This window comes from Pipistrellus kuhlii, unplaced genomic scaffold (genome assembly GCF_014108245.1).
Source record: "Pipistrellus kuhlii isolate mPipKuh1 unplaced genomic scaffold, mPipKuh1.p scaffold_m20_p_2, whole genome shotgun sequence".
Lineage (NCBI taxonomy): Eukaryota > Metazoa > Chordata > Mammalia > Chiroptera > Vespertilionidae > Pipistrellus > Pipistrellus kuhlii.
In genome coordinates this window covers 187,494,612-187,518,636 of record NW_023425515.1, presented here as the reverse complement: position 1 = coordinate 187,518,636, position 24,025 = coordinate 187,494,612, and the positions used below count along the sequence as shown (strand labels likewise).

The window sequence follows — 24,025 nt, the reverse complement described above, 5'->3', positions numbered from 1 at the left end:
TGCCCGCCGCTGCACAACTCATTGATGCTCAGTAGGCCGGGGCCAAAGAGCAGCCCTCCCCTCCTGCAGTGAGTGGCAGGTGGTCCTCCCTTCCTGCAGTGAGTGGCAGGTGGTCCTCCCCTCCTGCAGTGAGTGGCAGGTGGTCCTCCCTTCCTGCAGTGAGTGGCAGGTGGTCCTCCCCTCCTGCAGTGAGTGGCAGGTGGTCCTCCCTTCCTGCAGTGAGTGGCAGGTGGTCCTCCCTTCCTGCAGTGAGTGGCAGGTGGTCCTCCCCTCCTGCAGTGAGTAGCAGGGTGGTCGGCAGAGGCTCAGGCCCCAGGGCAAGCTGAGGGAGGGCCCAGCCTGTCTCCTGTCTCGACACAGGCGGGGAGTCAGGCCTCTCCCAGTGACTTCTGTCTGGGGCACGGCAATGACGCCTCACCCTGGCTAAAACCTCCCATGGCTCCCCATTGCCCTCAGCTTAACAGTCCCGCCGCTGGATTCGCCTTACGAGGCCCCGGAGATCCCCCGGCACCCACGTCTACCCTAATAATAGCAAACTGTTTGTGCCTCCCCCTTACACAATCACATGGTTTCCCACAGCCTGCGCCGCCCTCTTCTCCTGCTTCCCCGGTTAATCCCCGAGGTCTCAGCTCCGGGTCACCTCCTCCAGGAAGCCTTCCTCCTGTGCCCAGGTCATCTCCGCTGACCTGCGGGCCACACCTTCCTGAGGGGTGAGCAGCGCCTGGCATTCAGCACAGCCAGCTGGTGTAGCAGAGAGGGCCCAGGGTTCGAAGTCGGGTCTCTGGCTTCCCTCAAGGCCCCTGCTCCTTCCCGCTGTGTGATTGAGGCAAGTCCCTGCACGGCTCTGAGCCTTGGTCTCCCCTGCTGTGAGAAAAGCCTCTAATTGGGACTTCCGGCCCTGCTTTCAATGTTGGCTCCTGCCTCTCGGATTTGCTGTGTGGCCCCGTGGGCAAGCCCCGTCCCTGGACCCAGCCTCGCTTTTCCTCTTTTGTAAAATGGGGCTAACTATAAAACTCAGAGCACTGAGGCCCCAACAAGCCAACACTTGTGAAAATCTTCTGTAAAACTCAGAGCCCAGCACGGGCAGTGGAAGAATGCATTTCATCAGCTCCGCGGAGATGTGTGGGAGGGGCCCATGGCTGTTCTCGCCGTCCCCCACCCCCCGTCTCTCAGCCTCCCCTCAAGCCTTCGGATCAAAGGTGACAGAGGCCCGTTGGCATGGAGGCTGGGCTTGGCTGGGCCTGCTCCCTGGCTCCCTGCCCACCTCCCACCCACCCCACTCCCAGGGTTCCATGGCATGTGTGCCTTGCGAAATACTCAGCGTGGGGGCGACCCCTCACCCCCACCCCCCACTTCCAACACAGAGGGCCTCTCTGCGCCTCTGCCCCCCCAAACTCAAACACCAAGGCCAGATTGATCCATCTGCAACTTTATTCCAGAGCAGAAATAAGTCATTTCCTAACAATAAATATAAAAAAAATAATAATAAATTAAGGTTCGAGAAAAAAAAAAAAGAAGCTCCCCACAAAACAAAATCGTTAACACTGACGATGGAGTCACGAATGTTGTCCAAGAGGCGAGAGATGGATGGACCAGCCCCCCCGCCCGGGAATGTCTGACACACACACCCCGTCCTCTGCCCCAGGCCCTCGCCGGGCCCCCTGTCACACACACATCCTCTCCACAAAGTACAAAATATATATTTTTTAAAAAAACCTCAACACGACCGGGCATCCTGCGAGGGCCCTGGGCAGGCGAGGGGTTGGCCCCTGGGGGCGGAGCACAGGGCCTGCGGAAGGCACTAGAAGGCGGGGAACAGCTCTGGGCCTCTCCCAGCGGCTGGGCCGTTGGTCCTCTTCCCGCGAGTGGCTGGTACCCTGTTCCCGTGGCCACTCGCCTCCTGGGACAGCGAAAGGGAGATGTGGAAACGTCCCACGGCCTCGGCGGGGCTCCTGCTAAGTGCTTGGCTGCTGTCCTTTGTGGGCGAAGCACCCCCGCTCGGGATCCCTGAGCATCCATCTCCTCGGTTCAGTTCAGGCCAAGGTGACCTCTAGACACCCCGCCCTGCCCCCCGCAGAGGCCTCAGGGTGGCGTCCGTAAGAAACGACTGGAAATAAATAAGGTCCCTCGTGCCAGGCGCACCGCTGGCAGGGAGGCCGCTGCTGCTTCAAGTATTCCGGGCCGAGGGGGGCGCGGGGCCCTATCGGAGCTCAGATGGGGATCCCCACTGTGTTCACTTGCTCCTTGAGGGTCAGCAGGCTGTAGGCGATGCGCTTCTGGTGGCCGGGCAGCCGCACCCCAATCTTCTTGATGTCCCTGCGGGCGGGAGGGAGAGAGGGCGGGTCAGGGGATGGGACAGGCGGGCAGCTGTGGGAGGGGGGCTGAGGAGGGGGGAGAAGAGGAGGAACTTGGGGTCCTGGCGGGGCAGAGGCCTGAACGAAGGATCTATATCCTGAAAGCATGCTGACTTTGACAAAAATAAAGAGACAGAAAAGCCAACTCGGTGAAGTTTCCCCCACCCCCACCCCCTTTAAATCAAATCTGCAGGATTATCTGTGAAGTACTCTGAGTAGGTGCTCTTTTCACGCTCCTTCGGTGTATTGGAAAACTGAGGCTCAGAGAGGTAAAGGGACTTTCCCAAAGTCACACTGCTCGGAGGTGGGAGTGCTTGGAAATCAAACCAGCTGTGAGCCTTGCATCCCCTCCCCCACCCGGGGTCTGTCCTGTTGCCATCCCCAGCGTCTCTCCCCAGCCCCCACCTTATTTCACCCCACTCTCCCCAAGTCCTCACTGCCGCTAACTGACCAAGGAAATACTTGCTAAGAGACCACCAAGGCTTAACGCTCTGCTTATGGGTCCCCTGAGGCAGGTGCTTCCCCTTCAGGACCCCCAATGTCCCACGGGTAAAACAAAATAACAGTGTCCAGCTGGAGGCGGGAGACCCCGAAACTGGTGGCGGGGGAAGGTGGCACGGGTCCCAGATAGCAGGGTGTGCCCAGGAGCCCACAGCTCCTCTCCCCCCCAACAGCCCTTCCCAGGCAGCCTCCATCCCCTCGTAAAACCACTTACGCTCCCAGGCCCCAGAGCAGGACGGTTCTTGCTCACGCTGGGAGTTTTCTCCTCCGCCGTCCTCACCCACCAGCCCAAACCCATGAAAACACCCAGGTTTTTACGGGCCGTCTCCTGGCTGTAACCGGAGCTAATTATATGGTGCGAGTTCCTATTTGCAATCCCAAGACGTGACTTTCCCACTGGCGCTGGGAACCCTTGGAGGAGGGCTGAGGGGGAGAGCAGACCCAGGTGGGGGAGCGGGCGGCTCAGAGACTGGCGGCTCCCACTGCGGCAGGAAGGCCAGGGGTCACTGCTGGGCACCGGCGTGTCATGCATGGTGCCCACGCAGTCCCCACTGTGAGGAACCCAAGACCGAGACTCAAAGACAAAACCGAATTTGAACAAGGTCTGCTAGGAAGTGGCAGATGTGGGACTAGAGCCCAGGTGTGACGGCAGAGCCCAGGCTCGGGACCCTGGCAGCTGGCTGCAACAGGAGACACCCCTGGACCTGTCTCCTCTCTCCACATCTCCGTGCCTCCCTCCGCTCAGTCTGTGCTCCCATCCCCTGGCTCCCGTTTCTAACCTAAACGGCTGAGAGGTGTTACAAACAGGAGCTGTTTTCCCCACCCCTCTAGGTTTCCCGGTGGCTCCCAGAGAAACATCTGCACCGCTGGGGAAAGAGGGAGGGTCCCGGGCCCACCTCCAGGTGCCCTGGCCTTGCAGCTCTGAAGGGGGCCGGGAGCCTGCAGCTTGCCGGCCCTCAGAGACCCTGGTGCACAGTTTAACAGCCAGGGTTTGCTTTTAGTCCATCTCATTGAGGCACCGGCGGCAGCCATTGCTCCTGCCTTAGTCGATAAGAAGCAGGAAGACTCCGGAAAGTCGGCCGAGACAGAGACTAGAGAACAAATCTGGGGCAAAGCCAAAAAGAAGACGCGGGCCCAGGGCAACGTTTGGGACCAGCTCAATGACCTGGTCTTGTCCGACAGAGCCACCTCTGACAAACTTCGCAGGGAAGTTCCCAGAGATCAGCCATGACCCAGCTGCTGTCCCTGAGATGGAGACCCCAGTTCCGTGGCCGGGGCAGCCCTGCAGGGTCCTCAGTGCAGGACTCACTGAACTAGTTCCAAGCACAGAGCTCAAGTCATGTACCCCAGAAACGCCAGGCGTGGGGAAGCCCCAGCGGCTGGGGAAGATGCAGGAACAACAGGTCCCACCGGCTAGACATTTTGAAAAATAAAGCTTTGTTAAATTAAAAAAAGAACCAATGAGCCGAAACTGGTTTGGCTCAGTGGATAGAGCGTCAGCCTGCGGACTGAGGGTCCCGGGTTCGATTCCGGTCAAGGGCATGTACCTTGGTTGCGGGCACATCCCCGGGAAGGGGTGTGCAGGAGGCAGCTGATCGATGTTTCTCTCTCATTGATGTTTCTAGCTCTCTATCCCTCTCCCTTCCTCTCTATGAAAAATCAATAAAATATATTTAAAAACAAACAAACAAAAAACAACCAGTGAGACATGAGAGCTGTAGGAGGGCAATGGCTGGGCCCACCCCTTCATCCCCATGCCCTCCTGAGGTCTAGGGTAGGCCTGGTACACAGTAGGTCCTCAAGGAGTGTCTGATGGATGGATGAATGGATGGGTGGATGGGTGGATGGATGAATGAATGCTTTCGTGGATGCTGATTCACTGCCCAGGCCACCTTGGGCCTGTCTCCCACAATGGTGTGTGGTTCATGTGACAGGGTGGGAGCTCAGAGGCAAAAGCCCTGGGCTGCAAGGCAGGAGGCCAAACTCCAGTCCAGGACTCCACCCAAGCTCTGGGCCTTCCTGTCCTGTCTTCGGGCCTCAGTTTCTTTACATGTAAATGGGAGGCTCTGATTAGATGCTTCTGAGCCCCCTGCCCCACCCCATTCTCTTTCAATACCACGCCCCCAAGCCTCCCCGGCCTCCTTTCCTAACCAGAGACACACGGCTCCGTTTCCCCCAGGGGATCCAGAACGAGGACCCGCAGGGCTGAGGCCGCCTTTCTCCTGGGCACTCGCAAGGCAGGCCCTGGCCCTGGAGATTCAGAGGCCACACCTCCCCGGGAAACTCCTACTTCGTGCCGCCTGGACCGAGGAGCGGGGAGTGAGAGAGGGCCTCGCGTCCCGACCCGTCATTCGTGCAGCAGACATCCCATCGGCGCCAGGCCGAGGCTGAGGGCACGCCTCCGCCCTAAGACCCTCACAGGACGCTGTGGGCAGCAGCCTCAGATACAGGCCAGGGCCTTTTGTGAGGACGGACACTTTCCTGGGGTGCAAAACCACCACCTCATTTGCTCCTCAAAACCATTTAGAGCAACTGGTCCAGCTAGAAACTCAGTGGCTCCCACATAACTACCCACCGAGAGCTCAAGCTGAGGAAAGGCAGCCACCGTGGGAGCACGGGGAACATGCAGCCAGCCCCTGGGGACAGACAGGCCTAGGCAGCAGTGAGGCCAAGGGACCGGGGACGACCTTGAGGCCTAAATCTAGACCCCGTGGAGGCCCCCTCAGTGCCTCCCCCTGGGACCCACGCGTGTGCAGACACGGCCCTCAGGTTGAGAAAGTGCTCGCGATCCCCATCCGTCTCCTTTATTTGAAGGAAAGGAAGCGGCGGTGCTGTGAGTCACGCAGACCCCAGCTCCAAGCACCAGCGGGTTGGGGGGGGGAGGGGGGAAGGAGTGTGGAATGACTTCCTGCCTTTATCCAGGCCTTTTCAAAACACAGCACACACGCACACACACACACAGGCCCCGTCCATCCCAGAGAGCCGTGTCCCTGCTCGTGGGAAAGGAATTGGCCGCGGAGCACCCCGGGCTATTTCGGGAAGCCTTTGAGAGCGTGTTTCCTGTAAGCACTTCTCTTGCCCTCAGCCCCGCTCGCCCAGAAGAGAAGCTGTGCTGTCCTCTGTCCTCGGGGGAGCCCCTGGAGGGGCCCAGGGGGCTGGTCCAGGTTCCCAGGGAAAAGGCGGGGACCCAGGCACCCGGGCATCGGCCCACGGCTGGGCGGAAAGCAAAGGAATAGAGGGTTGAGCCCCTACTGTGCACCAGGCGTGTCCTAGGCATGGTGCCCACGCAGTCCCCACAGGGGGAACCCAAAACCGAGACTCAAAGACGAAACCGAATTTGAACAAGGTCTCCTGCTAGGAAGTGGCCAATGTGGGACTGGAGCCCAGGTGTGACCACGGAGCCCAAGCTTGGGACCGTGGCAGCTGGCTGCAACAGGAGACACCCCGGGACCCGTCTCCTCTCTCCACATCTCCGTGCCGCCCTCCGCTCAGTCTGTCCTCCCCTGGCTCCCATCCCCAGCCGTCCCCTGGGATGGGCCACGGCCTGGTCGGAGAGGCCTTGATGAGCAGGTTGGAAGCCCAGCGGAACGGTTTTCCGAGGATCTGGAGAATGTTCGTGCACAGGCCCAAGTCCCAGAACCTCTGTGACCCAGAACCGTGACAGGCCGGGGTCATCCCCTCCATGTGGTTCCCAAAACCTCCCAGCCCCAGCGCCATTCCTGCCATGGCCTTGAACCCTGGACAAGTGGGGCTGTTGGAGGACACCACGCTATTTTTAGAAGCACAGAGGCTCAGAGGATAGCGTCTTCTCCCTCCGGGGTGGGAGGAGGGATCCCTGCCAAGGCCCTGCCGGGAAAGGTCCCCCCGATGCTGGGGCTGGGAGGGGCGCTGAGCTCCCATAGGACAGCCTGTCGGAGGGCAGAAGCGGGGCTGGGGGGCAAGGGGAACTGGCACTCTCTGCCAGGCTGGACCAAGGGCTGACAGTCACCATGTGGGCAGAGGTGCCCCCATGACAGGAACCACGTGGGAGGGGCTGGCCTGGGCCCTTTCTCCTGGGCATCAGCCAGGGTGTCTAAGGGCCCTGGAGAGGAAGGCTGCCCCTAACTGGCTGTCACCCCAGGCAAGCGTTGCGACCTCTGGGCCCCAGTCTCCCCATTTGTAAAACAGGGAAGTGATAAGAGCACCTATTCCAAAGGCAAACAGAACTCAATCAGCAATGGCGATGAAGGGAAGTCACTCTTTTCCCAGAAGCTCGGCTATAAACGGTGTGACCTGACGTAAGCCAGGTAATCTCGGAGCCTCAGTTTCTCCCCTGATGACCTCCAGGGTCCCTGAGCTGACCCGGACTGGCCAGGACTGGAATCCTAACTTTGCCCCTAGCGGCTGCAGGACCCTGGACAGGTCACCGCACTTCCCTGCACTCGCGTCTCACCTGCCCAGTGAGAACACGGGCAGGCCCCACCTGCCGAGTTAGCAGGAGGACCGAGTCCAGGGAGCAGAGGACTAACCCCAGGTGCTGGTCCACAGAGCCGGCCCCCAGGCTCCCTCGAAAAATGCCCCTGTTCGTGTGACCATGACTCTCCCTCTCTGGGAAAAAAGGCGCCGGAAGAAGAGGGAGCCAAGCAGAACTGCTGGCTGCCGGCCTGGTTCTGCCCTTCCTCCCCACAGCGGAGGGAGAGAGGAGAGAGGAGGGCGGCGAGGAGAGAGGAAGGGCGGTGGAACTGGGGCAGGAGGTGGCGCCGGGCGGCACGGGCAGAGCCCACACTCACTCGTTGGTCATCTGCACCACCTTCTCGATGGCCGTGTAGCCGGCCGCCAGGAAGTGCTCGGTGTACTGCTGCATCTTGATGGACTCCAGCCACTCGGACACCGTGCGGAAGGGCACCCCCTCGGAGCCACTGGTGCTGGGCAGCCGGATGGACACTCTGCAACACGGGCACCCACCCTCCAGTCAGGGCCGCACACCAGGCCCGCCCGAGGCCCTGAGCCTGGGCTCCCTCACTGGGCAGTTCACCCAGCTGCCCTGGCCTTGGTTCCCTCCCCTGGGCATGGGGAAAGCCAAGTCAGGTGGGTTCAGGGAGGCAGTCTGGCATGCTGGGAACACTCAGCGTTGGAAGCTTACTGCTGCCCCCTCTGCCCCTCCTGACAAGACCATCCCCAATAACCACAAAATAGCGAAACCTTAAGAGCGAGACTCAGGTTCCTGGCTCACAGTCCCAGCCTGGCCACGTGCCCGCACGTAAGCTACTTAATTGCCCTTCCCAGTTCCTCATCTGCAAAAGGGGGAGGACTCTAGGACCCACCTGGAGGTTGTTTAAATGAATTAAAACTAAGTTGACCAGACGTCCCGATTTTTAACAATTTGTCCCACGTCCCGGGCATTTTAAAAAAAAAAGTCCCGATTTTTGGAAAGAATCGGGGCTTTTTTAAAACGTCGCGGGACACGGGACAAATTGTTCAAAATCGGGACTGTCCCGCCAAAAGCGGGACATCTGGTCACCTTAGTTAAAACATGTCAAGGCCAAGAACAGCACATGGGTTGATGGCTTTCACCAGCATGGCCCTCGCCACCCCCTGTCTAATAGTCTAAGCAAAGCTGTGCGTGACTCGGGACTCACCGGGGGTCAAAGTCAGCCAGGGTCTTGAGGGAGTCGGGGGCGCGGATGAGCTTGTCCAGGATGCTGACGATGTCGGCGAACTTGGGGCGGCGGGCGCGCTCCTGCAGCCAGCACTGCATCATGAGCTGGTAGATGGCGGAGGGGCACTCCATGGGCGTGGGCAGCCGGAAGCCTTCATTGATGGCTTTCATCACCTGGTGGGGCAGGGGAGGCAAGGCGGTCCATGGAGGTGGGCAGCGGAGGAACGAACGGGGAGTCCCAGAAACAGACAGGCTGGGCCTCCTTTCGTGGGCCCACACACAGCCCTCAGGGCTGGACAAACGGCCGGTGTCCAGGGGCTGACTCCATGGAGAAAAGGGACCCTGACCTGGCCCCTCACAGGCACCAGCAGCAGCCACGCTGTGAGCCCTGCAGCCAGCCTCCCTCCCGTCCCTGGACAGCTATCCAAGCTGCCCACTTTGCCCAGACAAACATGTCAAACCCACGGCATGCGGCCCACCAGCCGCAAATTTGACATGGTTGGCCCAGAGCAGTGGTCGGCAAACCGTGGCTCGAGAGCCACATGCAGCTCTTTGGCACCTTGAGTGTGGCTCTTCCCACATAATAACTCGGCCTGGGTGAGTCTATTTTGAAGAAGTGGCGTTAGAAGAAGTTTAAGTTTAAACACTTTGGCTCTCAAAAGAAATTTCAATCGTCGTACTTTTGATATTTAGTTCTGTTGGCTAATGAGTTTGCCGACCACTGCCCTAGAGCACTCTTCACCTCCTTGTGTTCGTTCGCCTGGCTGCCTTGCTGTGTTTTGTCTCAGCAGAGATGTGCCCTCCTCTGAAAAGACTTCCAGGCCGGAAGAGGCATCAGGCATGTGCACACACACCCACGTGCAGACGCACATGAATGTACACGCAGAGACACACCCACAAACGCGCACACACACACACACCACTAACTGGTTTCCTTGTCTTTCCACTGACCGTAGTAAGAGACTGGACCTGGAACCCAGCACAAGACCTAGCAGCACACAGTAGGCCCTCAATAAACCTGATTGAATAAACCCAGGAATGGTCTGTACCAGATGAAGATTGGCGCCCAGATCTCTTCTCTGCCCGGCCTTGGGGTTCAGGAATGAGGAGAGTTTTAAGTTCAGGGCAGGCCAGGCTGGGGAGGAGGAAGGGGCTACCTCGTGGTTTGACAGCTCCCAGTAGGGCCGCTCGCCGTACGTCATCACCTCCCACATCACGATGCCGTAGCTCCACACGTCGCTGGCCGAGGTGAACTTGCGGTAGGAGATGGCCTCCGGGGCTGTCCAGCGGATGGGGATCTTGCCACCCTGTAGGGGACCCAGGCCCAGTCACCACTGTCCCCGCCGATCGGCCTCAGGACTACTGCAGACTTTGCGGGCAGGGCCCGTCCTCGTGCTCCCTATGAGGCCCGTGCCCCAGGTGAGCAGGTGCGAGAACCCCACAGCGAGGCGAAGGCTGCCGCACCCTCCAGCCGGGGACCCCGGTGGCCACAGCCCCCGCCACTCACACTGGTGGTGTAGGTGGCCTCGGGGTCGTCCTCCAGCACACGGGACAGGCCGAAGTCGGACACCTTGCAGACCAGGTTGCTGTTGACGAGGATGTTGCGGGCGGCCAGGTCGCGGTGCACGTAGTTCATGTTGGCCAGGTACTTCATGCCGGCCGCGATGCCCCGCAGCATGCCCACCAGCTGCAGCACGCAGAACTCGCCGTCCTTCTCCTGCCAGAGCACAGGCCTCAGCCGCCTGCCCACCCACCCGGAGCCCCGCAGGGCACCCCCAAGCCCGCCGCCGAGGGTCCCGGCCCCCCCGGTTCGCCTACGTACCCGAAGGAACTTGTCCAGGGCCCCGTTCTCCATGTACTCAGTGATGATCATCATGGGCTTGTCTGCAGGGGGCGGGCACAGGTGTAAGGGGACAGACAGCACAGATGGGGGGGCACAAATGAGGGAGAGGCACAAATGGGGGTGTGGGCACAGGTGTAAGGGGACAGACAGCACAGATGGGGGGGCACAGATGGGGGAGCACAAATGGGGGGGCGGGCACAGGTGTAAGGGGACAGACAGCACAGATGGGGGGGCACAAATGGGGGGGAGGCACAAATAGGGGGGTGGGCACAGGTGTAAGGGGACAGACAGCACAGATGGGGGGGCACAAATGGGGGGGTGGGCACAGGTGTAAGGGGACAGCACAGATGGGGGCGTGGGCACAGATGGGAGAGTGGTGGGTACAGCTTTGGACAGAGCCCCTGTATCGTAGTCTTGGTGGGCAGTCCCCCCAGGGTCCCCCCTCCTCCCCCCTCACTGGTGACAAGCCTCACATTTGGAGACCACGCCCTCCAGGCGGATGATGTTGTGGTGGCTGAACTGGCCCATGATGCTGGCCTCGCTGAGGAAGTCCACCCGCTGCTTCTCCGTGTAGCCGGCTTTCAGCGTCTTGATGGCCACGGGGACCTCCTTCTTCCCCGACGCCTTCAGCGTCCCCTTGTACACCTCCCCAAACTCTCCTGCGGGCGGGCAAGGCGGGAGGAGCACCCCAGTCAGCTGGGGCCGGGCGCTCCCAGCCCGCACCAGGCCCCTCGCGGGCGCGCCGGCCTCACCTGCTCCGATCACCTTCTGCCGCGTGACGCAGGACGGGTGGATCTCGGTGGTGAACTTGAGCACGGCCTGGTTGGGGTCCTCGTACGTGTGGGGGTCTACGTATGTCTTCAAGGGCTTCAGTTGTTCTGGAAGGAGGGGAGGAGGGGCTGGTCACCGACAGGCCAGGGAGGGTCCCTGGGAAGGGTTGCCCTCAAGGAGGGAGCGGAAGCGACAGGACCAGGGACCAGGGACCAGGGGCCAGGGGCCAGGAGACCAGGGACCAGGGACCAGGGACCAGGGGACCGGGACCAGGCCACGGAGCTTCTGGCTCAGCCCCTCGGAGCTGCCCAGGGAGAGTCCTGGGATGCCCGGGCTGCGAGCTGAGATGGGGCAGGGGGCCTGTGGGGCCAGGGGGCGGGACACGGGGGGGCGGCATCTCACCTGACTTGGAAAAGTAAACATCCTCCGAGGACTGGCGGGCCCGCTGGCTCTTCCTCCTGAGAACCCACAGGAACCCAACACAGGGGTCAGCGGCCGCTCCGGCCAGGAGCCTCCTGACCCCGCGGTGAACCCGAGAGGGCCTACGTGTGCTCGGCGCCCTGCTCCGCGGGCAGAGGGCCGAGGGCAGGCCGGGGCGGGGCAGACAGGAAGCGAGAAGTGGGCTCGCTCTTTGGGACCTGTGCCCGTCCGGCCACGAGGAGGGCTTTCCTCATTAGCGCTCCCCCGGGCGCTTCCTGCCCGCATGCCCAGAGGAAGTGCGGACACACGTTAACAGTTAACAACAAGGCAGAGAGGATGACCGCCGTGTCCTTCGTAGCTCATGGCACCTTCACCCCCGCCAGCGGCAGGCGCAGATCCCTATCAGCCCGTTTTCCAGACGGGAAACCGGGGGCCCCCGCCCCTCCGTGTCCCACAATGAACCTGCGATGGATGAAGAAGCCGATCCCTGCCAGCACCAGGAGCAGGACAACGCCCACGGCCACTCCGCCGATCACCGCCATGTTGGCAGATCCTTCTGTGGCTGTTGGGGAGGCCAGCGGATAAGAAGGAAGCTCCCCCACACCCCAAACTCCACACCCCGTTGCACCCCACCTTAGGGGCCCGAAGTACACGCTGGGTATTTTTACGTGTGATGGTCATAGTGCCATTTATCCCCATTTCACAGATGGGCAATGAAAGGCAGTCCCCGGAAATGCAGCAGGCACTCCTGGGTGTGGGACTCTTCCTATAATGCCGGATCTGACCTGGGCCTGCCAATGCCAGAGCTCAGATCCCCCCCTTCTACTCTGAACAAATATCACGGGGTCCCCTCCCCCAGCTCCCAGTTCAGCGCCCTCCCCAAGCCGTCAGCCCACACGGGGCTGTCCTAGAATCAGGCTGACCAGAAGGGGGGGTGTCTGAGTTTGTGGACCCATTTCCTCCCCTCGGGATGTCCTAGCGGCTCCGTGTCAGGGCCCCGGCCTGGCTCCCGCCCCGGGCCCCCGACTCACACAGCGTCTGGAACTCGTGCACCTTGCTGCCGGCGCCCTGGCCCTCCTGCGTCAGCGCCTGCACCTGGACCAGGTAGGTGGTGTCCGGGACCAGGTCGTCCAGGGTCACGGCGAAGTCCTCGGTGCGGCGCACGTTATAGCTGTTGGCGTCGCCCTGGGGGTGGGCGCGGGGGCAGAGGCAGACGGTGAGGGCGGGCAGGGGCGTCAGCTCTGCCCGCAGAGACCACCCCTGCTCAGCTCACGTACGCAGCAAACTCAGTGCTCTCCTTACGGAGGGGGGACACTGAGGCTCGGAGAAGCCAAGTGCTCGCTCAAGGTCACAGCCAGCAAAGGCATGACCCGGACTCAAACCCGGGTCGGCTTGATCCCCAAGATCTGGATTCCCCCTCCCCCCCCAACTATCTCGTCTGGGAATTCCAGAACGCTGTGCTGTGCCTCCCTTCCCCCAAATCTCTGCTGTGCTGTCCTGGGACAGGTGACTCAGGAAGAGCCCAGGCCTCAGTTTCCCCATCTGCAGAATGGAGCTTCCCCAGACGGCCGTGCCGCGTGGTGAGGCTCTAGGGCCCTCGGCGGGTTACCTTCTTGCGGTAGGTGACCTCGTACATCCACACGCGGCTCTGCTGCGTCACGGGGATGCTCCAGGACACGCTCAGCGAGGTGGCGCCCCGGCCCTCCAGCTTCACCTTGGGGGGCTCTGGCAGAACGGGCGGGGGAGGGGTGTGAGGAGCCACCCAGCGGGGCGGGGGGCAAGTGGTTTTAAACCCCCACCTGGGATTCTGAACTTCCAGCTCTAAGCACAGATCCCCGGCCCCCGGCCCCACACAGTTAGCTCCTCACAAGAGCCCCAGAGCACTCAGGAATGCGTAAACAATAAAAGCCAAGTCACAGCCAACGCCTGCTCTCGCCTCTCTATGTGGACCAGGCACTGTTCTAAGAGCTTCACACAGGAGAAGGTGTTACGTCCTCTCAGTAGCCCTGGCACCCATTTTACAGGTGAGGAAACCGAGGCTCAGGGAGGTTAGGTGACGTGCCCACAGTCACCGAGCTGGGAAGTGGCCCCAGAGACTGTGCGCCGTTGACTACTGGCTGCTGCTGCTCCCTCTCCGAACGCAGCTGGGCCCTGGGCGGCGGCCCTCCCCTCGGGCCCGCCACCGCCGGGCGCTCACCTGTCTGGTTGATGCTGACGCTGGCGGTGCGGAAGCTGCGGCTGGCCACCAGGTCCGAGACGCCGTTGCGGGCCTCCACGGCGAAGGTGTAGTTCATGTGGGGCTCCAGGTCGCTGACGACCAGGCTGGTGCGGGTCAGCCTGCTCGGGGCCTCGGAGTAGCGCACGCTGGCCTCGCAGGGCCGGCACTCGCCGGACTCGGGCAGGCACTGCTCGCAGGTGACCTTGTAGGTGATGTCTTCCCGGCCCCCGTTGTCCAGGGGCGCCTTCCAGCGCAGCTCCACTTTGGCGCCCATGCCCACGGCCGTGAGGTAGCTTGGGGGAGAGGGCGGGCCTGCGCAGAGGGCAGAGGGCAGAGCTCGAACCCAGGACAGGTCTACCACCAGGCCCCGGCCGCCGATCAGCCTCCCGGACCCGCTGCACACTCACCGGTGCAGGGCATGGACAGCGAGTCCTGCGGCGCCCGGAAGTAGCCTTCCTCACACTCGCAGTGCGTGGCCCCCTCGGAGGACGGCAGCGTGTGTGCTGGGCACTCCAAACAGGAACTCTCGGACACCTCCGACTTGAAGAATCCAGACGAGCAGGCTGGTGGGCACAGGGACAGACATCGGTCAGTTCCACCTGTTCCCACGGCAACGACCTTTCCACTCACTGGGCAGGGGACCCCCCCCCCCAAAGTCCCTAAGTCGCTATGGGCCTATTTTCTCACGGTGAAATGCCTTGTGATGTGAGAACACAGTGTCTCATGCTGGACACTGAGGAAATACCTCCTCTGCATGCTCCAAGCCTGTGCCTCACGCCCCACCGGCTCCTGCAAGAAGAGCCATGCCCTTGAGCTCGGCATTCAAGGCCCACGTCTAGCCTTCAGCTTCCTTAGAACCCTCTCTCACCCCTGCTCAGCACTGGACAGAGCTTGCTGCACCTCCTTTCATCTGTGCAAACCAGCCTGGCGGGTCCCCGCCTGCACGTCGGGCTGCCCAGGGCAATAACTGCGTCGTCTTCACTGTTTGTTTTGATGACTATCACCACCACCACCACCACCTCCACTGTTCAGCCAGGCACCCCAGCTCAGGATGCCACCCTGCAGGTGCTCCCCCCCACGCCCAGATCCGACCGTCCTTCCGTCCCAGGGCTGGCCGGCCAGAGAGCAGGAAAGGCCAGGCCCCCAGCATTTTCTCTGGGTCTGTTTCCAGGCCCGAGTCATTTCCGCCGCTCACAAAGGCAGCCAGGAAGCGGTTCTTCCTCCCCCGTTTGGTAGGCCCTGTCCTGGCAAGGCCGGTGAGGGGCGCAGGCACCTGACTCCCAAGCCTTTTTTTTTCTCACACTGGCCTCTCCTGCCCCTGCCCCAAGCCCCTTCCCGGCCCCACCGGCAGGAAGCTGCCCAGACACAAGGCCCACTGTGTGGGGCTGCCCAAGGGCCTGAAGTGGCCAGAGTGGAGAGGGGTCATCCGAGGGACACCTCCCAGGGCCCTCCTTCGGCTTATCTGTGGATCAAACACTCACTGGCCCCGGGGTGGGCATGGGCCCGAGGTGTGACAAAGGCCCTGACCTCAGGGAGCAGGACCATGTGACAGTGTCTGCCATAAAGGGGTGGGCAATGGGCTAAGGGGGTGGGAACAACCTTGGCCAGAGGTCTGAGGAGTCAGGGAGGAGAAATTTCGGCTGGAGTTTTAAAGGCTGAGTAGGAGTTCGGTAGGGCAGAAATATCGGGAGGAATTAGGGGTGAGAAATAGCAACACGAACAGACAGCATGAGTGGCTCTGGGCACCGATGGTGGGAGCATCAGGCAACAAAGGCTGGGAGGCCTCCGGGAACCAGATTGAGAAAGGCCATTAATGCCAGGCTCATGAGACACGGATGTAGAGAATAATGGCGCAGTCAGATCGGCACTGCCCAAGTCTCCCTCTCGCCCCATCCGCTGTGTAAGCAGAGGTGGCACCGGGACAGGGCTCAGGGGAGAGGACTCTAAGAACACCCAGTTCCTCGCTGCCTGGGACAACGACTTCCTGCGCTTGACATTCGTGTAGTCCTCACAATAAGCCTGTGAGACGTGGGCACTGCGACCGCTCACTGTGCATGGAGGCAGGGAAATAAACGACTGTGCAGAGAGGCAGACAACCTGCCCCCGTTCAGCAAAAACAAAACCTAAGCCCAGCATGCTGGACTCTGGGCCCCTCTCCTTTCCCTCGAGCATCTCAATTCGGAGCGAAGAGGAGGGATCCATGTTCTGGGACAAGCCCCAAGCGGAGATGGCCTGGTCCGCAGCCAGAGCATCCCCAGACTGACTTCAGAGCCGCTGGGAAAGGGGGTGCAGGGGGGTCCCCAACACAGGACTTCTCACACTGGGCACATTTATGTCCTCTGGGACGAGAAGGGCGGAACCAAACCCGGGGTGGGGTGGGGTGGCCAAAGTCTCCTTCAAGTGTCCTAACGTCCTTGGGAAATCCCTGGGTATTACGCATTCATCCTCATATCTCATAGAAGACAAAAATAGTGCCCTCCTCTCCCAAATCTTCGGGTAAGAATGGGACTCCAGAAAGCTGGGCCGTGTTTATCCTGGGATTTCAATTCCCCCAGAAGCTCGGACGTGTCTGCCCGGGGGTCTACCCCCTGGGTGAGTGGCACTGCAGGAGGTCTCGTCCCAGCAGAGGAGGGTGCTCAGGGCCCCTAGAATCTCAATCGCACCTTTCCGGCCCCGGCTCTCAGGCTGGGGTGAGGTTTGAGGGGAGGGACCGTGAGCCTCCACAGTGCGGGCTTGGCTCTGCTCAAGGCTTCAGCCACCTGCAAACCCCGCACCGTGCCCTCACACTGCACACCCACGTGGCTGCGCCCCAGCCCCCCAGCCCTGTGCCAAGGGGAGGAAGTGGGGGAAGCGTCGGGTTCCATTCTCTGGCCCCAGAGCCTGGGGGTGGCCCTCCCGCTGCCGGCAGGAAAGAGGGAATTTGGAGAGATTTCCGCTGCGGATGTGCCAGATAACAGGGTGGAGAGGCGGCATCCACGGGGCAAGTGCCTGCCTGACGAGAATGCGCCGCCCCCTCCTCCCACCACCGCGCTCCGAGGGGCTGGCTCTCCCGGGGCCCCAGAGCATGTGGGGGGCCTCGGAGTTCACAGGCAGGGCACCAGCAGGCTCCTGTGCCTTCCTCACTCTGCCCGACTGGATTTCCCGGCATTCTGGGCCGGCGAGCGGGGACAGGGGGTCACACGCTGGGTGTTCACACACACACACACACACACACACACACACACACACACAGGCACATACCAAAATGCTCCCTGTCCCTTTGCCAACCGGCAGGTTCTTATGCATCCGTCAGTGGCCCAGCCTGGCTCTTACAGAGCGCCTCTGCACAGCCCTTCCACACTGCCCAGCTGCTGGCTCCCCGTTTGCCCCAGGAGGGCATCCATCACTCAATCTCATATTTACCAAACAGACACGGAGCACTTCCTACACTGGCACAACGCTGGGTGCCGGGAGACCATGGCGAGAGAGGTAAACACCATTTCTGCTCCCGGGGCGTTCACAGCCTGGCTGGCATGCTCCGGCTGAAATTGTTTCTGCGCACATTAGGAGCCTCTATGAGACTGGCAGCTCCTGGAGAGCCTGAAGGGAGTCCAAGTTATCTGAGTCTGAGGGCGCAGCAGAGGGGCTGGCACGCAGTAGGTGCTTAGCTACTATTTGTGGGCTGGATGGATGGATGGATGGATAGAGAGATAATGAATGAATGAATGAATGAATGAATGAGTAAATGGCAAAACCTACAACGTGCACATTAAACACACGGTCTAGGACCAAGGAGTGAGCAGTGTTTCGATGCCCAGGGAGACCCTGTGGGGATGGCGTGCTAGGGCATCCACCTGCCTAGCCGCCTGGCACGCACCTGGCTTCGGCACACCTGCGGAGACCTTCCCTGGCCCCACTCACCTGGCAGGCCTGTATCGCTCTGCGCAGGGGAACTGGGGCACGGTGGCTGCACCCTGGGCCGTACCCCAGTTTTTCCAGTTCCCGACACCCGCCCCTCAGGTGGCAGCGTGGGGTGACTCAGGGACAGACGCCCTCTGGCATGGCGCAAATCCAGCCCCTGGCAGAGCTCCTCTCCTCGGGCCCAACCGCCTCTCAGGCCAGCAGTGGGGAGGTCACAGGGTCAGGAGGTCACCGCAGCAATTCCCCTGGGGCCGTCACCTCCTCAAGCCGTGCCCAGCTGGCGTGACCTCCGCCCACGAAGGCAGAGTGCGGGCTTTGTCTCCTGCCCTCACAGGCAGCCAGAGGCAACCCCGAGTTACAGACCCAGCAAATGAGGGAACCGGACAGCACCGGGCCCTGGGGTCCCCACAGAAGCAGGTGTCCCCCATGGCCCCAGCTGCTGCCCGCAAGGTGATTGCTGCCAGCACCTGACGCTTTCACACACACACACACACACACACACACACACACACACGCTCTGGGGCATTATCTTGGGGGCATTCCGCCACCCGGCCGTGATAAGCGAGGCTCCCTCCACCCCCAGCCTCCCAGCTTCCTGCTCTCTCCCCACCACCAGCCTTTTATCTTCTGTTTGCTTTCCCTCACCTCCTTCCTTCCTTCCTTCCTTCCGTTCTGGGGACCCACTCACCTCCGGTGAGGGAGGGAGGGGCCGCTCCCAAGGAGCTGCCAGCACCTGAATTTGCCCCAGTGTGAGCTGAGGGTGGGGCAGATAGGGTATGGAGAGGGGGGTTGGGGGGCCAAGGGCTGAGGCCCGGTGGCCCCCAGAGCCCCCAGCCATGTCCTGACAAAGCAGGGCTCCTGCCAAGGCCCAGGGCCACCTGCCCAAGACCCACCTCCACTGGAGCCTCTGTGCCCAGGGGATGCCTCCCTTCAGCTATGGACCCCGGACGAGGCTGGGGCCACCGGGGGTGCCAGTGCTGGGACCCTGCTCCTCGGCACACGGTGGGGTCCCATGGTCCACAGTCTGGCAGAGCAGCCCAGCTTCTCAGCCTGAGCCACAGCACACACAGAGTCACAGGAGTGGACCCACCAAGGTCACCAGCTACAGATGGAAGGACACTGACCAGGGGCAATTGGGGACAGTGTGCCGCCCTCCTCATTCTAGGCCCCAGCTCTTAGGGTCACTGTTCCCACTCTCTGGGCCTCAGTCTCCTCCTCTGTAACATGGGAATAAAATCCTCGGCCCCTCTGGGTTGTTACTGAAGATGGAAGAAAACCTTGCTTATGAAATGCTTAGCATGGTGTCTGGCATGGGGTGTCCCTATGGACAGGAATAGAGAAACTAAGGTAGAGAGGGGACATTCCCGAGGTCCTGAGCCTCGTAAGAGAGCAGGAGTCTCCAAGGAGGGAATTCCCAAATGCCCCTCCCTCCCCCCCCCAGCTCTGGCCTCCCTGCTGCCGGGCTGAGCCGCTGGCCAAAGCCGCTGGCCACCTGCTCACCTGGCCAGCAGGCGCCAGCCGGGGGCCCGCCAGCCCGGCGGCCAATGCCAGCACAGGAAGCGGAGCCGAGAGGGAGACAAAGCCGCCCCAGGGGAGATGACGGTCAGCCTGAGTGACTCCACTGTCCTCCAGGCGGGGCCGGGGGCGGGGTGCCAGAGGGAAGCTGGCTCATTCCTCACATAGCTCACGGGAGCTCTCCGGGCAGCGTGCCCACCTGTCCGACAGCGCACCTGGGAGGTGCCTCCTTCCGCTGTCCGCTTAACTCTTTCCTGAGCTCGGGGCTTCCTGGGGAAAGACCCCTGAGGAGAACCAAACCTTGGGAATAACCTGGACCAGCTGCTAGGTGACCTCGGGGTACCCACGCCCCTTTTCTGGGCACAGATTGTCATCTATTCAAGCCCCAAGGGGGGAATCCAGGTCAACAGGGTCCTCCCATCAGGAACAGAGGACTCTCTCAATTTCTCCCTCAACATGGGCAGTCAACACCCCCCTGACTACTCCCTCTCCTGCACAAGGACCTGCCATCCTGGGGTTGCCCTGAGAGCTGGTCCCAAGGCCAAGAGCTGAGTCAGGGATTCCAAAGGAACTGGTCATTTCCCGCCCCGCTTCCTGATCCATCCTCTAGCCCGGATGCCGCTGCACCGCCCGGATTCAAACCCTGATGCAGCCACATCTCCGCTGTGTGACTCTAGGCAAGTCTCTGAGCCTCAAACCCCTGACTGTTAAAGGGAATGGCACAGCCCAGCTAGTGTGGCTCAGTGGTTGAGCATCAACCTAGGAGCCAGGAGGTCACGGTTCAATTCCCACTCAGGATACATGCCCTGGGTTACAGGCTCGGTTGCCAGTGTAGGGGGGGCATGCAGGAGGCAGCCAATCCATGATTCTCTCTCATCATAAATGTTTCTTTCTATCTCTCTCTCCCTCTCCCTTCCTCTCTGAAATCAGTAATATATATATATATATATATATATATATATATATATATATATATATTTTTTTTTTTTTTTTTTTTTTTTTTTTTAAGGAATGGCAGGAAGATGGTGTGAACTCAGCAAGAGTGTCCGGACAAAGAGCTTGCCTGGCTGGTGCCTGCCCTTGGAGAGCACTTGTCCGTGAAAGGTACTGTTACTCTCTCCATCGGCATCACGGTCAGGGGCTGCGGGGAAAAGCCTGGAGGGAGACCGGGAAGCCAGGCTGCAGGCTCACAGCCATCCAGAGGGCCCCTGAGCACTGACGGGAATTTTGGAAGAAGGATCCCGAAGAGGGAAAAGCAGGCAACAGGTGGCTGACAGTTGAGAGGGACCCACCGGCAGAGTCCAAGATTTCGCTCTCGGAAACCAGTCCTCCTTACCCGGGGCTTGCTAGCTCTTCACAAACAAAGCCTGCCAGAATCCTGACACCCCACCACCACCACCACCACTTCGGGGGGAGGGAAGGCTGCCCTGCTGGCTGGAGACCCCCCCACCCCCCCACCCCAGTCCCAACCGTCCACTTATCTCTCCAGGGCCTGAATCACCAGCCTGTGGAAAGTTTTCCTCTGCCCCTCACCCCCACCCCCGCATTCCTGTGTGAGGATGTCATGTGGGAGGAGTCTGCTTAACCCACTGGGCTGCCTCAGCCCCCCCACCCCACCCCCTCGTCATTGTCTGAAACTGGGAGTGTGCACTTGAGGTCACCTAAACCAGGGGCCGCCTCGCTCAGCAGAGGGGAGCTGGGAGGACAACGGGGTGCTGAGAACGGCCAGAACAGGGACCGCACCACAGGCTTATGGCCTGAGAGGCTCCCAGGGAACTTCCCGACCAGGGTTTGCGGGCTGTGTTAGGCAGGGTTCTGAGGATCTGTCTCAGGAGGCAAGGGGGGCCTGTCAGAGAGGACTTCAGGCTCCTCTGACACGTCACCCCACTTCCCAGGCTGCAGGGACCCGTGGCTAAAATCCAGGTACCAGGTCAGCGGTAACACGTGAACTCCGCATTTTATTGACACGGAAAGGCCAGAGAGGAATAGAGATTTACCCAAGGTCACCCAGGGGGGGGATGTGCCCAATTTCTCAACGCCCCGCGTACCTCAGCAGAGAAGCGCCCGGAGAAAGGGGATGAGCTGGCCTTCCAAATGTCGGCCTGCATTCCACAAATGCCCTGCCCCACAGCCGTTTCCAGAAGAGAAAAAATCGCCCGCTGAAAAAAGGCCATGTTGCCGTAGCGATTTCCAAGCCACAGCCGCCCCACGTGAGCTCACCAATGCCCAGAGCGGCTAGGTTCACTGGCCTCCTCTCTGGTTTGATCTGCCATCAGTACAGGCCCCTGTGACAGCATCTGGGCCTATGGCCCATGGAGGGTCAGGTGAAGGGAGGGGGCACACAGATCTTCTATCTTCCTTCCACCTTTCCCCCAACACCACAGGCTTTTCTCCAAAGCTCCCAGATAGTTTTGCTGGGAAACCAAGGGGATGTGAACCCTGAGTCCAAATCGCTTACCTCCACGTACGAAAAAGGAGCTCAAGACCCAGAGAGGTTAAGTGACCTGCCTAAGGCCACACAGTGAGTGAAGAGAGATAGAACTAGTTCCTGGGACCGCACTAGATGCCCACAGTGCTGATCTATACGGAGTAGATACCCAGGATATTCTTGTGGGATGAATCAAAAATAACAATCACACGTAAAAGCACTTACGTGTCAGACACTGACCTAATCGGTTTATGAGCATTAAGTCATTTAATTATCATAACAACTCTACAAGATGGGCACTATGTTCACCTCCACTTTACAGGTGAGAAAGCACAGGCACCGAGAGGTTAAGGAATGGGCTTAAAGTCACAGAGCTAAATAAATAGAGAGCTGGGATTTGAAGCCAGGCATTCCTGACCCGGAGTCCTTGCTTGTAACCTCCAAACTAGACTCCATTCATTCGTTTCACAATTCATTCGTTCTCAATGAAATAAAAAACCTGAAGTCTAGCCAGGCTGGTGTGGCTCGGTGATAGAGCATCAGCCTGAAGACTGAAGGGTCCCAGGTTCGATTCTGGTCAGGGGCATGTGCCTGGGATGCAGGCTTGATCCCCAGTGTGAGGCCTGTGGGATTGATGTTTCTCTCTCTCCCCCTTCCCCTTCCTCTCTGAAATCAATAAATTTTTTTCTTTTTTTTTTTAAAAAAACAACCTGAAGTCTAGGAAGACTTTGCGGTTTCCATTAAGAGAACCACATCCGCGCAGGGATGACCTTACCAAGATCCCTCAGTCCTGGGAACACAGGCTCCACCCTAGAGCCCCCTTCCCCTGCCACCCCTTTCCCATTACTCACCCTGGCAGGCGTCCTCCACCTTCTCGTAGCCCTCCTGGCACAGGCACTGACCGATGGGCACCAGCCACTCGCCGTCGACGGCACAGTGCATGCGTGGCTCTTCGCCCCCAGGGGGGACCACGGCGTGGTCCACACACGTGCCGGCCACAGTGGCCAGGGCGGGGGCGTCGGAGCCGGCGATGGTCTCGGGGAAGCGGGCCAGGCCCTGCAGCAGCTCGGGGCACTTCTTGTAGTAGACGCGGACGGAGAGCAGCGCCACGCAGGCGCCGATGTCCTGGAAGGCCAGGTAGAAGCCGTTGTGGGTGAGCGGCCCCACGGAGCGCTCCTCCACGTTCAGCTTCACGTGGCGGGCCTCGAAGTCGCTGCTGACGGTGATCTCGTCGGGCGCGATGGTGTCGATCTTGATGAACTGGCGCTTCTGGAAGTTGGTGCCGTAGTCCACGTCCGACTCGGCGTAGTAGAGGTTGAAGGTCTCCTTGCAGGAGCTGGCGCCGCCGGGGAAGCTGTTGCAGTCGCGCACGGTGAACTTGAGCTCGATGAAGATGCGCTCGGCCTCGCCGCGGTACACCCAGTTGGTGCGCAGCCAGTTGTCCTGGTCGCCGGCCACCACGTTGCACACGGAGTACATGTAGATGGGCGTGTCCTCCATGATGTTCTGCATCAGGTCCCACTGTGGGGGCCAACGAGTTAGTGTGGGGAGGCCCCTGGGAGGGCAGGGGGGGGAGGAACCAAGGCCCAGAGGCAATGCCCAGGTGGCAGCCCCGGGCACCAGGGAAGACACGTTTCGGTTCTCGCTATCCTCATCCTACAGGGAAGGAAACTGAGGCCCAGAGAGGTGCTCCGTGTCACCCCCACACACTACAAGTACCGAGGGAGCCCAATGTCAGGGTGCTGAACCTCTGTATTAGACTGTGAGCTGCGAGGGTAGGGGGGAGGTGGGGGGGAGGACTCCGTGTGACCCCACGGGGAGCACTGAAGCTCTCTCCGAGCCTCCGAGTCTACATCTGTAGACTGGGGACAAGATCTAGCCCACAGAACTGGTGTCAGGCAAATGACAGAATGTCTACAGACTGCTGAGCACGCTGCCTGGCAGGGTAAGATGAAAGAGCTGTGTCATCAGCATTATCAACATCGTCGTCGTCGTCATTCTTCTTCACGGTGTGCGCGTGTGAGCAGCAGGGGGAGAGGCTAAGAAAGAAACCATGGCTGACCTCCCATCATCTAGGTTTGGGCTTTGGGACAGAAGAGAGCCTCTTCTTCCCTCCTCAGCACATAGCGTGGCCTCCTCCAGGAAGACGTCCCAGGTTGGACCAAGGTTGGGCCATGTGCCCCTCTCTGGCTCCCAGTCTCCCATCCCCCGTGTCGAAGTACTTGGCACCTACGTGGTGACACCTACATCTGACTCCCACACTAGATGCTGAGCCCCTTGGGGTAGGGACTGGGTCTAATGCATTTCTGTCCGCACAGGGCCTGCCTGGAACGGAGTAGGTACTCGGGAAAGTACTTGTGGAATGAATGAGTGCATGAAGGAATGAAAGCAGAGGGCTGAGGAAAGAAGCCTGGGCCGCACCGTGTGACAGAATCCA

The 24,025-nt window shown here is 60.5% G+C and overlaps 1 protein-coding gene across 2 annotated transcripts in view; it reads right to left on the bottom strand.

Annotated features, from left to right (window-relative positions):
* Positions 1-1,413: 1,413 nt before the first annotated feature.
* Positions 1,414-24,025, bottom strand: part of EPHA2 (EPH receptor A2) — a 28,197-nt gene continuing 5,585 nt past the window's right edge. Inside the window, exons 3-17 of one of the 2 annotated variants that reach the window (XM_036444325.2) lie at positions 22,440-23,109; positions 14,153-14,308; positions 13,725-14,057; positions 13,137-13,252; positions 12,559-12,712; positions 11,990-12,089; positions 11,510-11,565; positions 11,089-11,214; positions 10,810-10,995; positions 10,316-10,377; positions 10,001-10,210; positions 9,651-9,800; positions 8,474-8,667; positions 7,625-7,780; positions 1,414-2,316 (exon numbers count right to left, since the gene is read on the bottom strand). In XM_036444325.2, coding sequence (XP_036300218.1) covers positions 2,211-2,316; positions 7,625-7,780; positions 8,474-8,667; positions 9,651-9,800; positions 10,001-10,210; positions 10,316-10,377; positions 10,810-10,995; positions 11,089-11,214; positions 11,510-11,565; positions 11,990-12,089; positions 12,559-12,712; positions 13,137-13,252; positions 13,725-14,057; positions 14,153-14,308; positions 22,440-23,109 — 2,775 coding nt within the window. In that variant the 3' untranslated portion in view covers positions 1,414-2,210. The remainder of the gene's footprint in view (positions 2,317-7,624; positions 7,781-8,473; positions 8,668-9,650; positions 9,801-10,000; positions 10,211-10,315; positions 10,378-10,809; positions 10,996-11,088; positions 11,215-11,509; positions 11,566-11,989; positions 12,090-12,558; positions 12,713-13,136; positions 13,253-13,724; positions 14,058-14,152; positions 14,309-22,439; positions 23,110-24,025) is intronic. The other variant, XM_036444326.2, reaches the window with a different exon arrangement.